This window comes from Gorilla gorilla, chromosome 12 (genome assembly GCF_029281585.2).
Source record: "Gorilla gorilla gorilla isolate KB3781 chromosome 12, NHGRI_mGorGor1-v2.1_pri, whole genome shotgun sequence".
Classification (NCBI taxonomy): domain Eukaryota; kingdom Metazoa; phylum Chordata; class Mammalia; order Primates; family Hominidae; genus Gorilla; species Gorilla gorilla.
In genome coordinates this window covers 95,867,167-95,882,102 of record NC_073236.2, presented here as the reverse complement: position 1 = coordinate 95,882,102, position 14,936 = coordinate 95,867,167, and the positions used below count along the sequence as shown (strand labels likewise).

At 36.0% G+C, this 14,936-nt stretch overlaps 1 protein-coding gene across 1 annotated transcript in view; it reads right to left on the bottom strand.

The window, feature by feature from the left end:
- Nucleotides 1–14,936, bottom strand: part of LRPPRC (leucine rich pentatricopeptide repeat containing) — a 112,704-nt gene that overhangs the window by 5,461 nt on the left and 92,307 nt on the right. Inside the window, exons 31-36 of the mRNA XM_031007896.3 lie at nucleotides 12,502–12,590; nucleotides 8,125–8,329; nucleotides 6,273–6,412; nucleotides 6,026–6,141; nucleotides 3,437–3,511; nucleotides 1,362–1,446 (exon numbers count right to left, since the gene is read on the bottom strand). Coding sequence (XP_030863756.1) covers nucleotides 1,362–1,446; nucleotides 3,437–3,511; nucleotides 6,026–6,141; nucleotides 6,273–6,412; nucleotides 8,125–8,329; nucleotides 12,502–12,590 — 710 coding nt within the window. The remainder of the gene's footprint in view (nucleotides 1–1,361; nucleotides 1,447–3,436; nucleotides 3,512–6,025; nucleotides 6,142–6,272; nucleotides 6,413–8,124; nucleotides 8,330–12,501; nucleotides 12,591–14,936) is intronic.

Here is a 14,936-nt window from a genome sequence, read left to right as displayed (position 1 = left end):
CTTGAGAAGGAATCTACTCTTGGTAAAGATGCTGTGAACACTGTTGAGATGATAACAAAGGATTCAGAATATGACATAAATTTAGTTAATAAAGCAGTGGTATGGTTTGAGAAGATTGATTCCAATTTTGCAAAGACATTCAATTGCAGATAAAATGCTAACAAACAACATCGCATACTACAGAGAACTCTTTCGTGAAAGGAAAAGTCAGCTGATGTGGCAAACTTTATTGTTGTCTTAAGACACCTCAACCTTTAGCAATCATCACCCTGATCATTCAGCAGCCATCAACATTGAGCCAAGACCTTCTACCAGCAAGATTATGACTCACGGAAGGCACAGATGATCGTTAACTATTTTTAGCAAAAAAGTATTTTAAAATTAAGGTATGTACTTTTTAAAAACGCTATTGCACACTTAATACACTACACTATGGTGTAAATGTAACTTTTATATGCAGTGGGAAACCAAAAAATTCATGTAACTTTGTTCATTATATTTGCTTTATTGTGGTGGTCTGGAACCATATCTTCCAGGTATGCCTGTGTTTAGTTACTGGAAATTTGATAAATTTTATGACTATTAGCTCTATTTTGAAATACACAATGTTCTCCCTGTAAGGATGGAAAAAGAGAACTGACTTACTAATTCTGATTCTTGAGTCTGTTGTCCTCCCATAGATAAAATCAATGAAGCAATTCTATATTTACCCCATGCCTCTAGTGAGCAAATCAGTGGGCCACAGATGGAGAGGTGATCATGATTGAGAAATGCTAACATTTATTTTGATGACTGAGGAAACTTTAGACAATTTCCTTTCATATGTGATTGTCTGGCAATCAGGGAACAAACTGGTTAAAAGACCAGAATTTGAACTGGGACGTAAAAACCTTGGGCTACTTTTTAATCAAGGGTCTGTCATTTCAAAGGAGTAGCAGGCAAGCAGAGAGGGTACTGAAGGAGCAAGAAGGCCAGTTAAGTGAGTCTCAAATGTGTACTTGTTTCAGGTGGCAGGCCCTTGGGGAGACTGAACCGGTTTCTGATATATAAGTCCAAGAGGATTTCCTGGTCTTCCCAGGAGCCTGGGATTCTACTCAATATACCTGGACTGTTCGGAAGATGTTCAGTGATACTTTTTAATGTTAAAGTTATATGCATAATTTCATATTTTTCTTAAAATATAGTTTAAAAACATATTCCAGAACTGAGTTATTTATATCATAATTATCTGATATTTAGGATTACTGCCTTTGAGCTGAAGACTAAGACTTAGTTCACTATACTACAAGTCATTTACATAATATAGTCACTTAAATAAAGTCATTTAAATAAATAATATAGTCAAATTAAACTTATATTACCATAGCTTTTCATGAGGGAATTGTATGCTTCTTCCTTTTCATTTAATTCAGGAATCAATTCTAACACAGATTTCACAGTTGATGCCTAGGAAATTACATAAAGGTAATATTATGAAAACCGCAAATTAACATTGAATTAGAACACTGACAAATCAACACTATATTAAAAATTTTCACAATAATTATAACAGAACTACCTATTCAATTTAATGCACTATTGTCCCTTGTATATTAGCATTTGATATTGACTCAATAATCTACAGCTAAAACAAACCAGCATTTTTCACAGGTTAATGCAATTCCACTTACATTTCTATGAATATTTTTCTAGAATATGATAAACACATTGCTTCTTTTGTCAAGTGGTGACCATACCAAGAAGTTATGAGATCCCAAGGGTAGAGAGATAACAACCCTATCTTTAGGTGCCACAACTGGTTGATGAAATTGTAAAGAATTCAGTTAAAACATTCTGAAGTGTTACCCACTTGACATACAAAAAAGCATTTCCAGAATCTCACTGACATTTTTACTTATTTCTTCCAGGAATATGCAGACTCGGCTATGGCTTTATTTCCTGTAGTGAGTGAATACAGAACTGCTATGCCGTAATGAATATCTGCTGAGTATTTCCCTCCCTACTCTAACGTTGCTGGATAAATCCATGATGGATATATAAACATTTATGCCCTCTTCCCATCTCACCAAGAGGAGCAAAATCTGGCTTAACTATTCTACTGTCAAACAATGGAACACTGTTAACAGGCATCTTAAAAATCCTAACTCCTTTTTACAGCATGTTTATTCAGTCAATCCACACCTGGACCTGCATCCTCCCAGGGCTTCTTCTATTTTAAACTCTCCTGGGTGGAATGTTCTAAGCAGACATATTGCTGTGCATTTCCCGTCCCATCTCCTGGACAAGGCAACAGGGACTTGGCACACAGTCCCACATGTGGACTGACAAGTGCTTTTCAGATTCCTTATACTTTTTAATCACACATATAAAAACGTAGCCTCTCTGAAAGGAAAGAAGGGGCAATTAAATATTTTCTAAAAGTTGTTTGTAGTAAATAAATACATGAGTCACAGATGCAATGAAGCAAATTTTTTAAAAGTGTAGGTATATCTAGGGGAAGTGTGTAGAAATTCAGGAAAACGTAGACCTCCCAAACTGGACACAGCCTAAATGTTTCAAATAAAACAAGCATCACAGTTAGCATGTGGTTTGAAACTTCATAAAGAACCCAAATAAACTAAGAATGTAGTTTCTGGTATACAAGAGGTAAAATCCGATCTAAGAGAAATTTAATTTTATACTTACGGTTAAACATCAAAGTAGAATGTGATATACCTACTATGTACCCACAGAAATTTTTTTTAAAAAATTTTTTTCAAAAGGACTTGGTTCTATTACACACCCACCCACCGCTTTTACAGTGTAAATAAAGTAACTGCACAAATTAGAATTAATTTGTGGCTCCATATCAATTTGAAAGCCAAGTGGCTCATTTACCTGATGGTTTATACCTGATAAATGCTCAAAAGTAGCCACGTACTAGGAGACACTCTGGAGTGTACATTTCCCTTGGCAGTGCTTCTGCATTGTTAAATGTCCCAAGGTGACCTAAGCAACATAATTTTAATCTTCCATTTCTTTCTTTCTTTTTTTTTTTTTTCTTTTTGTAAAGACAAGGTTTTGCCATGCTGGCCAGGCTGGTCTCAAACTCTCAAACTCCTGACCTCAAGTGATCCACCCGCCTCGGCCTCCCAAAGTGCTGGGATTACAGGTGTGAGCCACCATGCCCAGCCTAATCTTGCATTTTTTAAGGGCCTTTTCTTGGGGCTCTCAGTGCATACCTGTGTAAGTGGAAAATTCCTGCATGAACTTGTTTTACATTTCCAGTACAGCTAACAGACGACAAAACTGACTCTAAGTAGAGACAAGCAAAGTCTTGAATCTCTATAGTATTCTCAAATAAGGTCCTGAAACAACAGGCTTTTATGTTAAATTCAATACTTCTGAGCAAGGCATGTAAAGTATCATTGATTTGTAAGCAAGTAAAGCACAGTACCTTTCCTTGTTTCCTAGAATTCCTAAGGAGGAACAACAACAAAATCGGGGTTTGTTCAGCAATTGCACCACATCTCTAAAAATTAAAACATTATTCAGTAAGTGAAGGTTTCTGATAAACAAGCAGATCAAACTGAATATTTCCAATTAAGAAAGTTCACAATAATACAATAGTGTATTATTACCAATAGGAAGGCCTAATAGTCAACTATTATTTTTTAAGGCAAGAAAAAAGAAAACAAGTGCAAGCTATGCCAAGCTTTGGTGAATGCTGTCCTTGGCATTGCAAGTATAAAGTTTGTTTAAAAAGAAAAGGGAAAAATTAAACTAATGCTTCAACAACCACAGAATAAGGTTTAGGACTGCAAAGAAAGAGGAAAAAAAGAAACATTATTCCTCTCCAATTATACTGCCAAGCATTCACAAGTGAGCTAGGGATCATAAGGTTAATTATACATTTAATAAGGTGTCAGGGAGATAACTGCTCGTTTCTTTATAAAAATTAAAATGTACAAAGCAAGTTCTCTTTAAAGTATAATTACCTACACTTATGCATACAAAAGGACTGATTTCAATCTCTCTATTTTATAAAAGGCTTTCATTGCAACAGACAGCCAGCGCTTGAGAAAGAGACCAAAGTTAAACTAAAAAAAAAAGTTTACATGACAGACCAGATAAATCAAATGTCTATCCAATCTTAGATGCTATAGTAAAATCAAATATGGCAAGACAATATTTTAGTTTACACTCATCACAGATGTCATTCTTTTAAGTTTCTAAAAGAATGCTGCTCTTTCAAAGCTTTAAAACACTGTCAATACTAAAACGAATGGTATAAAAAGAACTTTTTGGGGCCACACAGAACATTTACATTACGCACTGATGTTTTTGACATCTGTGAATAAAGTATTCTTCGCTACGGCAAGAATAATCTTTTACTGTTTGACAAGCAGGTAAAGGATGGGTGAAGGGTTTATCATCTGAAACCCCAGTCTAGTGATGAGATGGTAAATGAAAAGACTCTGCTGTTGCATCAACACTCAAGTACCACCAAGAGCCCTTCGGTGAGGTCACTGCAGATAACGCAGTTCTTTCTGAGGGAGCAGGCGCCATCCCTGCTGCCACCCACCCAGGCGGCTGTCAATCGTGCTCTTCCAGAAAAGCCTTGATTATGGCAGAGAACAAGCTAGTAGATGAAGTACCAAGTGCCACTTTCTAAAGAACTATCAAAAGGGTGTGTTAAAACTGATTGCATACCATCATGTGTATAATTAGATATGTATATGCTTATTATACCCCTAGTAGGTACTTAGATATGTACATATGAAGATAAAGCATGAGTATCTTCCTTCTTTTTTTTTTTCACCACGGAAGATAGCAAGATAAAACAATTTTAAAAGTCCTGAAATCCCTATCATAAACTGCCTTTTCCTTAAAATTAAAAAAAAAAAAAAAAATCAAAGGAAAAAAAGTAAACAAGCCAAGCAAAACAAGAAAATTCCCAGTGAACAGGAATTTCTCTTCTCCAGCAACAGAAGTAAGAGCCTGAGAAGCAGTGCTAATTCACCCTTTATAAAACTGTTAACAGAGATACAGTTTTTCAGGAATTCCTTTTAAAAATGGATTGGATTCTACTGTCAAACTAGATGAACTTTAAGAATAAAAACTGGAGGTCAAGCACATGGGTACAGTTTTACCTTCCCTATCTACTACTTAAGATCTTTCACAGCTAGTAAAAATGTAAGGGAATATAATACTATTTACGATCAGAAATTGGTCCCAGGCCTCAATTTGACACAGGGAGTCTACACAAACACAGCCGTTGGCGGGATCACGGTGACTGTTTGACTGCCACCTGCTGGGAAGGGGCTCCCCAGCAGTGCCTGTTTGTGTACATTGCCAGTGGCAGCTAGGATCACCCACTGCTCTGTCGGCACTTGGCATAGCTTTATATTTAGTGCTGTTAAAATGGCATGAATGCAGTTGTCTCCTTCCCTGAAGATTGCTAATTTAACTGAGAGTGCAGGCCACAGAGACCTGCATTTGTCATTTAATGTGTCTGTGACACACAAGTGAATAGAAAGCATATTCAACGCTTAATAAACCTTGAATAAGGCACTGAGAATGTTTGAGTATTCAAGTGAGAAGCTGTACTTGAAAAGCAAACATTTTCTACTTTTTGTTTGCAAACTGTGTTGCCATGGTGACGCACAGTATCTAGAGCATTTGAGAAATTAAAGTAGAAAATCAAAGGAATTGTTGTTTTGCATTATCTATCTGCACAGAAAGATTTGTCTTTCATCATTTCAGCAAAACTCGCTGCCGCATACCTACCCCCGCACCGCCCACCGCTCCCCCCTGCCTCAATTCTAAAGACATTTCTAGTTTGATATGGCATCTTTAAAACCAGTAACCTAAAATCTACCATCCAGTCCTTGTCCTGCAACCGTGATTCGCACTGAATTTAAACAAGCTAGCTGCACACCACACTGAATTTCTAGTATTCCACCACACACCTATGTCTAGTAATTTCTCAGTTTACTTCTTGCAAGCCTCGAGCCCCACTGCTCCATGAGTGGAGGGTCATTACCTGTAGGAGAGCTCTGGCATCATCCACCTTGCCTGCATCCACAAGTTGAAGGAAAAAATCAGTGACAGGTTTATAAATTGCAAACTGATTGGCCAATCTCTCTGCCATGATGCTTACTGGAAAAATGACAGGTAAGAAAAATCTTTCATTAGAACAGTGGTATAACTCACCTACCAAAGAAATTTGGTCTAGTCTCACTAGAGAGAAAATGTGCTTGTGTGTTCTTTAGCACAAACAACTAACTTACTCTTTTCAACTGCTGGTTCCAACTGCTCCTCTATTACTTTTCTGAATAAGTATGCCAAGCCGAAGTATTGGGGTTCAATGACTTTATTCTCTGAAGTAAGCATATTTTCAATGTTTTCTATTGCGCCATCTATGTTATTGCTGTTAAAAGCAAAATAAATTACTTAAAAATTTGCTTTCATATTAATATTGCAGGCAGTTTAGTCTAGGAACTTACTTTTATATCCACTCATGCTAATACTTTAGGAAAAAAAATGAAATACATTTACAATTAACCAAATAAACACTAGGCAACTGAAACCCTGAATCACATTTAAGTACCAAAAACAATCACTAGCTGGTTCGTGCTGCAGTGGTTGTTTATTTTGCTTCACAGCAGTTCAAATAGTTGCTTGTTTTAACAATGCTCTACAGACAAAATCAAACAACTATATACAGGAGAATTAATGAAGATAACTTAAAATTCTGTATCTTAAATATTTAACTTAATTTTTGCCACTCTTTGGATATAAAATGAAAACTTGTATAAATGCTACAATTTTGGCTTTATGATCCACAACTTGTCACTACTGCATAAAAATAGTATTTAACATCTCAGGATTCTTAAAGATACTGATGATGTTTCAAAAGGCATATATGCATGTCTCTAACTTATGGTCAACTCAATTTCTTTTTGTCAGGCATTATACATTTGGAAAATACTCAATTTATACTAAAAATCTCAGGAAAAAGTATCTTCACACTTTACACTGAAAAAATCAGTTACATGGTCTTATTTAGCAAGTTATGGTAAAAATTATCTCTATGACTATCTTTTTGGTTAAGGTAATCTATAATGGATACTTTACTGTTACCATATGGCATACTAAATCCAATCAGTCAACATTGTGTTGAAATTATTATATTAAACATAATTCTCTAACTAAAAATGAATACTGTTACAATATATTTTTCTTACAAGTTTTAAAGAATTACTTAATAGTGAATATGTTCTCCGAATCATATAAAACTGTGTTTATGTGGTAAAACTTTAAAATTCACCCAGTTCTTAGATGAGTAATTTCCTCAATCTTCTAATGTAAAACAATCACATTTTCTTATTAAAGGGAAGTTCTATCTGGCGAAATAGTTTGAAAAGGTCAAAACAAAACACAACTGTTTCTCAAACAAACAAAAAAAAACCCCTATAAAAACAAACATTATATTTTAATATCATGTCCCATTAAATGTATGCAAGATTACTAAAGAACATTTTTTCTAAAAGCATACTGAAAGTATCAAATTCCATAAAGTACTTTGCTAGGGAGCTTATTAAAAATCAAGTCCTTATTTATTTCTACAGGGGTAATTCTCAAAAGGAATCTAGAGACAGTGGTAAGAAAATCAGCTCTAAATTCCTCCCTTTTTGTGGGGGTGGGGGGGTGTTCACGGGGTGGGTAAGGAATATGAATACGGAAATGCACATTTTTAACAAGCTTGCGGGGCCTTCTGCTTCACAATATTCTACTAGTGTCCCTGTCAAATATTACTGACAAACAAATGAGATCATTTTTCACTTCTGAACAAAGTGTTTTGACAACAAGAGGCCTGGCATATATACACAGGAATGAGAAAGGTTATCAACTGTGGAGCAAGATTTATGAATTTGGTAAATGCTGTTTATTCTAAGATTTAAGGTAAAGAAAAAACATATTTTTCAACATATAATTATTCCCTAATCAGCAACTAGCATCAACATTTCCTCTGCAGTTGATAACGTTTCCACATGTCTAAAAAAGTTTTTAAAAGGTGGTATCTGAGGCAATGCCCATTCTAGTGACCAACGAAGGAAAAGAAGGCTTGCAAATACTCACTTCTTTATTTGTGCCAAAGCAATGTTATTGATGAAAACCATTTTTGAAAGTCCAATGGAGTCTTCAAGTCCATTTAACATCTTCTGAACTACTTCTATGTTTTCAACATCACCCTTCATGGCCAATGCCTGGATGACACGGGTCACTGCTAACCTAGAAGGGGTCTGCTGCTGATCCAATACTGTTTTCAGTGTTGTCACAGCCTCTAAAATACAAGAGCAGGAGATGGCTTTTCTTATATGACCTGTGCTGACTTTAATGGATTTTGAAAACCAGCTTTTAAATATGAGCACCAAATGGCCATACACAAAAAGCTATGAATAATTAATTTTAGATTACAGAAAATTATTAATACTTCATGAGATACCCCCAAAAATTATTTACTTGACTATATAAGATATTAGAGGCCCGAGGAATTTCTTCTTTAAGTCACAGAGAAAATACAAATGTTACCGACAATATGAGTTCCATTTAGGGATAACATTCAGTGACTAAAGTTGGTAAGTTCAAATGAATACAAATAAGAAAGATTTTCTAAAAAGTAGAGTTTCCAAAAATGTGTGACTTCTATCCATGTTCATACTTGTCCAGATTTTATTAACTCGAAGATTAAATGATCATCAAAACTTAATATCCCAACAGTTCTTTCTCAAAAACACTAAAAACATTGATCCTCTAGGATCAATGTTCCAAACTGAAACACTGAACTTTCACACCAACACATTTATTTTATGATTAGATGCCTTGTGATTATTTTCTTGCACTAAATTAAAAAATAAAGCCTATTGATTTCCACAAATACAGACAGTCCCTGACTTACGATGGGTTTATGGGGTAGTTAATGCATTTTCAACTTTATCCCGACTTAGCCCCATCGGTAAGTTGAGGAGCATCAGTATAATCAATGGAGTTTTGTTTGTATGTTTTTTTGAAGTATCACACTTTCAAGTACTTGATTATAAATAACTATGGAATAGCCTTCTAGCTAACTGACTCATAAAACTGTAGCAAAATCATGATATGAAATAAAGTGGTAGACTGAGGAGTAGCCTAACAATCACCCCTACCATTATCGAAGAAAACTTAATAGCTTTATAGCAACTAAAGCAATGTAACTTAGACAAAACTAAGACTCTCCAAACAGCTTTCCAACTAAGAACAGCTTAGTTTTACAGAAAAATGGGGAAAGTGTATTAATTGAAGTGTACTAAAAATACAGTGGAAAGACATGATGAATTTAGTGTTCATTAATGAATAAACAATTTATGACTATTTGAAATCTACAATCTTAAACCACTCATTCTCAAATGAGAAAAAAGAAAAACAGGTTAAAAAGCATAGTCAATAAACATTTAAAAATACACATGCACATATAGGAAACAAAAAATGTTTTTATACTATTTAAAAATATTTATAATAAGCTTGATAAAATTTTGCTAATGGGTGGTCTTACACAGATAATTATAATAATAGTCTTATTAACCAAGAATATTGTCAGCTAGGGAGGCTCTTCCCACAGTACATCAAAACAATAATAACAAAAATAAGATTAATGATGGTGATGACAGTAACTCAAACTTATTGAGCATTTACTACATACCAGGCACAGCAGTTTAAACAGCTACTCTCACAACTACCCTTCCGAGACAAGTACCAATTTTACAGATGAGACACCTGGGCACAGAGATTAGTTTGCCCAAGGTAAAGTCATATTTTTAGACAAGACTCGAAGATTCCAATGATCCCAGAGCTTCCATCTATGAGTGCGTGTGTGCACAAGAGAGCAGAAGGGTGGGGGGAACAGACCATTTCACATCTGTCTAAAGATAGCACAGGACCTTGTGACCTAAATCCTATTCTCATATAAGGCTTGCCTTCTGTACAGTTAATGACTTCAGGGACACCAAAAATGTTACCCATCCACATCCCTCCCCCCCAGGTCCTTTCCCACTGTCACCTAATTCCAACATTTACTCAATTACTCACTAGTGATACTAATTACACTGTACAAGTGCCACGTATCAGCTATTAATATGCACCAACAATAAAATTTAATCAGCTTTATTTTTTCTTTCTGCTTTAGATGGGGTTGAGAAAAAGAAACCTAAAAGAAAGGCAGAAGAATGGAAGGGAATTTTTAAAAATAAAGAGCTCTCATCAGCCATGGAGCAAAATAAGAAGATGGGAATGGTGCAAACACTACTCCTGTCCTCACTGATGATCATTTTACTCTAACAACAGGTTTGTGATGATATGCTCAGGGAGGGGGGTGGGGTGGGGGTGGGGGAGGTAGTGCAGGAACAGTGCGCTCGAGGCTCCTGCTCTCAGGCAACCTCCAATTGAGCTGAACAGCTCAGAAGAGTAGATGAGAAATTACACCATGTCCTTTCCTGTAGCTTGCCCAGGGCACCTAACATAAAAATAAAGGGTACCCAATCCAGCTGAAGAAATCTGGGTCAGGTTCAGCTGAAAAATGAACCCCCTGAAATCAGAAAAGTGTTTTGTTCTTATCTCCATGTCTACAGAAACAAAAGCTATTTATGACAATGAGCTTATTTATATGGTGAGCAAGTTTAACTTTTCATTGTTTTAAAATTGTTTATCATTTTATTACATAAAATACTAATAGGACATAAAGTCTTTTTTGGGGGGGCTGGGAAAAGGGTTTTGTTCTTGCCCAGGCTGAGTGCAGTGGCACCATCATGGCTCATGGCAGCCTCAACCTCCTGGGCTTAAGCGATTCTCCCACCTCTGCCTCCTGAGTAGCTAGAACTACAGGCGCACATTACCATGCCTGGCTATTTAACAATTTTTTGTAGAGACAAGGTCTCGCTACACTGCCCAGGCTGGTCTTGAACTCCTGGACTCAAGCAATCCTCCTGCCACAGCCTCCCAAAGTGCTGGGATTACAGGTGTGAGCCATTGCGCCTAGCCACAAAAGTCTGGGCACAAGAAGTGTTTTCTATTCACTTACATATTCAATACTAATCAATTAGGAAGACAGCTAAAGACCAGTACATTTAGGTATTATAAGCAACATTAAAGATGCACAATTAAACAACAACTTCCTCTCAAGGATGTGAACTTATGTTATAAACATGCAGGCCGGGCGTGGTGGCTCACGCCTGTAATCCCAGCACTTTGGGAGGCCGAGGTGGGAGAATTATTTGAGGCCAGGAGTTCGAGACCAGCCTGGCCAACATGGTGAAACCCTGTCTCTACTGAAAATACAAAAATTAGCTGGGCGTCGTGGCGGGTGCCTGTAATCCCAGCTACTCAGGAGGCTGAGATGGGAGAATCGCTTGAACCCAGGAGGCGGAGTTTGCAGTGAGCCGCAATCCCACCACTGTACTCTAGCCTGGGCAACAGAATGAGACCCTATCTCAAAAAACAAAAACAAAAAAAACAAAACAAAACAAAAAAACCCAAAACAAAACCAAAACATACAGTGAGGAATAATACCATTATTACAGAGATAGGAAGCAATAAGGTTACATTTCCAGAGCTTTTTCAACCTTTCTTGAAGATCTCCTAAGTGGGTTTTGTTGTATTGGCAAAACTGCAGTATCACTGTATTCACTCAAATTCAAATGTAAATCTTAAAGTGGAAAGCTACTTAGCTAAATTTAAGAGATTCGTCATAGTCCCCCTTGGGAGATCATTCATAAGACCTCCACATCCAAATTCATCCCCTTGAAAACTCATAAACAGCCTCTATCAAACCAATGGCCCCCACCCCAATCCCAATCCTCCCCAAAGTCATGTCCACATCTTTCAGGTGTCATTCTCTTAACATTAATTTGAAAACTCTAAACTTCAAACACTGTATTTTATTGCTGTTGGTATTATGAACTATTAAAAAAGTATTAGATTAAGTTTTAAAAATCAATATTATAATCATTTGGTGCACAATCCCACACATTTAACACTCAATTTAACTGATTTGGTATCTCACACACAACCAACACAATATGCAAGAAACAACTGCTGGGAATTGTTTCAGATGCTCTAAAGTATGTTAATTTCCAAAGCAAAATGACTTGTGCTGTGAATTTTAACGCACTTGAAAGCCTGTACTTTCTCTCGTTCTGGAACACAAATTTTGCATGTCTGAAGAGCTGTGATTCATCTTAAGAAAACCCATCTTGTGTTAAATGGAATGGAAACTGGACTAAGTGGTCAAATGACAAGTACATTCATATTCAAGCTGTATTATAAATGCATGTACAGTAATTTATGTCTCTCAGCTACCACAAAAGGCTCTTGATAAGCAGGTAATTTGCTAAATGGACTCCTTTATCCAAGTATTCGAAGGGCGTTACAAGAAAAATCTGCAGAGGCATTAATGTGACGTAAAGGTCAAGCATTGTGACATACCTTTCAAATAATCCCGCCTAACTTGCGTTATGATGAGGCGGCTGTTGGCAGCATCGTTCAGTGTGAAGCCCTTGATGTGGGTCTCCGCGCTAAAAGAAGCAGACATTTAGAAAGGAATTACTGACATGCTTCTGATACGATAATAAATGGTTGAGCACCAAGGTGAAATTATAAAAACTACTGTTCGTATGTTAAAAATATTGCTGCAAAATATCGACCTGGAGACAGCTTTTGTGTTATCCTGTCAATGGTTATAGAAGGATAATTTTTTTTTGCATTCTGACAGATGACAAAGTTGGAAATGAGCAACAAAAGAAACAAAGTACAAGATTTTTTTTAAACAATCGGTTCAGATTCTTGAATGCTGACATATTAGATGACTAAAATAACTGCGTGCCCCGCATTGTTCTGCCATATCCTAAGCTGGATACTTTTTTTTTCTACATTCACAGTAATTATAAAATGTAAAAATCTTCTTCCAGAAACAAAAATGAGGATTTATTTTCAGCACTGTACATTTTAAATAAAAACTAAAGCAGATTACTAACACTCTATCATTTGGTCAATTAATTTTCAAATTTCTGCCATCTAGATTCATACAGTTAAGCTGAACATAACTGCAGAACTCAAACTATTGGTACTTTAAAATTAAAAATTTCACACAACCATCTTGCCCTAGCCTTAAGTTTGAAACAAAACACCAACTTTTAAAACTCAAGAGCAAAAAATCACTTGACTTTTCAATAAAACCTACAGGATTAAAAAAAAGCAAAATGAAACAACAAAAACAAACAGAAAACCCCAAAACCTAGCTGGAGATTTCTGTTTGCTACACTGTTTGCGCATCTCCTGTGATGAAATTTCTGCATCCTTAATGCTCCCAGAGTTCATCTCCGGATTAGAAAATCTAAACAGGTCAAAAGGAGCAAAAGCAATTGCTGCCATTTGCCTTATCGAGCTCAGTGATGACCCTGTTGCCAACAACAGCATGCCCTGCCAACATGGACATATAAGCTGGGCAGACTGCAACAAAAGTGGGGTCACTGCTAAATTATTTTCATCAATCCCAAGAAAATCCCCCAGAGACACTACGACATGCCCATTCTCTCAGTCACTTTCAGCCTCTAAGGTCCACCCCTGCAGTCCTTGGATACAGGATTTTCTTATTCCTCCGACCAATCCTCTTTATCCCGCCAAAGTACCCATTGCTCAGTTTGACTTTTCTCCCTTTGTCCCATCTGTCAACAACTTAAGTCAACAACTCACGCATGAGACTAAGAATTGCACAAAGGATTTACTTTCTCAATCTTTCACATGATTAAATAAAAATTAGACACTATTAAAAGCCCACTTCTAATATTATTACATGTATTATACCATATTAATTTAAAAATATTCACCTACAATTCATTAAAACCACAAGGCAACAAAACTTGTCTTTTAACTGACACTAAGTATGAACTACAAACCTTTCAAAAACCTCAAAGCCTGTAACATTCTTTTTCAATAATCTCTTCCTGTCTCAAGCTGCCTGCTCATTACAAATATGAAAGTGGAGATAAATATCAGGAAGAAGAAACCCCAGATCTATTTTATAATAATATATCCTACATATGTAGAAACTGACCAATTACAACCAAAACAGATTCCAAAGTGGCAAAAGGAAAAAATTTTTAAAAGTTGCGGGTAGAGATCTTTATATTGGAATCATTTATACAATATAATAAAAGACATTAACTTTTGACACCTAATTTTGATCTTTCCTTCTGGAAAAAATCGAGTCCAGAGCTCTCAAATCAAACTTCCTGTGATGATGGGAATACCATCCAATCATCCAATAACCCTATTGGCTGTCCAATAGGGTTAGCCACTAGCCACGTGACTACTCTGATGAAGAAACAGAAATCTTAATTTTATTTTAACTAATTTAAATTTAAGCAGTCACATATGACTAGTGGTTACTGAACTGGATAGCAGAGAATTCTAGACATTTTATTTTTAGAACTGTCAAAATGAAGGGAAAAAAATTATAGGGGAAAAAGAGTACCCTCTTTCAATTTACGACCAACTGCAAAAATTAAACTATCTTAACCAAAGAAGACAGTATTATAGGGAAACTTTCACATTGGACATTTCAGAGAATTTATTGCTCTGAAATGACAGACTTTCAAATTTAGGAGAAGTTTTGTTGCCTTATAGTTTTAATGGATTAATGGATTTTAGGTAACATTTTTAAGTAAATATGGTATAATACATGTAATAATATAGGCATGTGAGAAGTGAGCTTTCGTGTAAGCAATGACTGTGCTTACATAATATGCACAAAGGACATTAGTTGGTGATTATATTATTTAGGATAACAAAAACAGGCCAATTCAACAAAAATCATCAGTGACAGATATAGCATTATTTCCGAACAGAATGATACAGGAAGC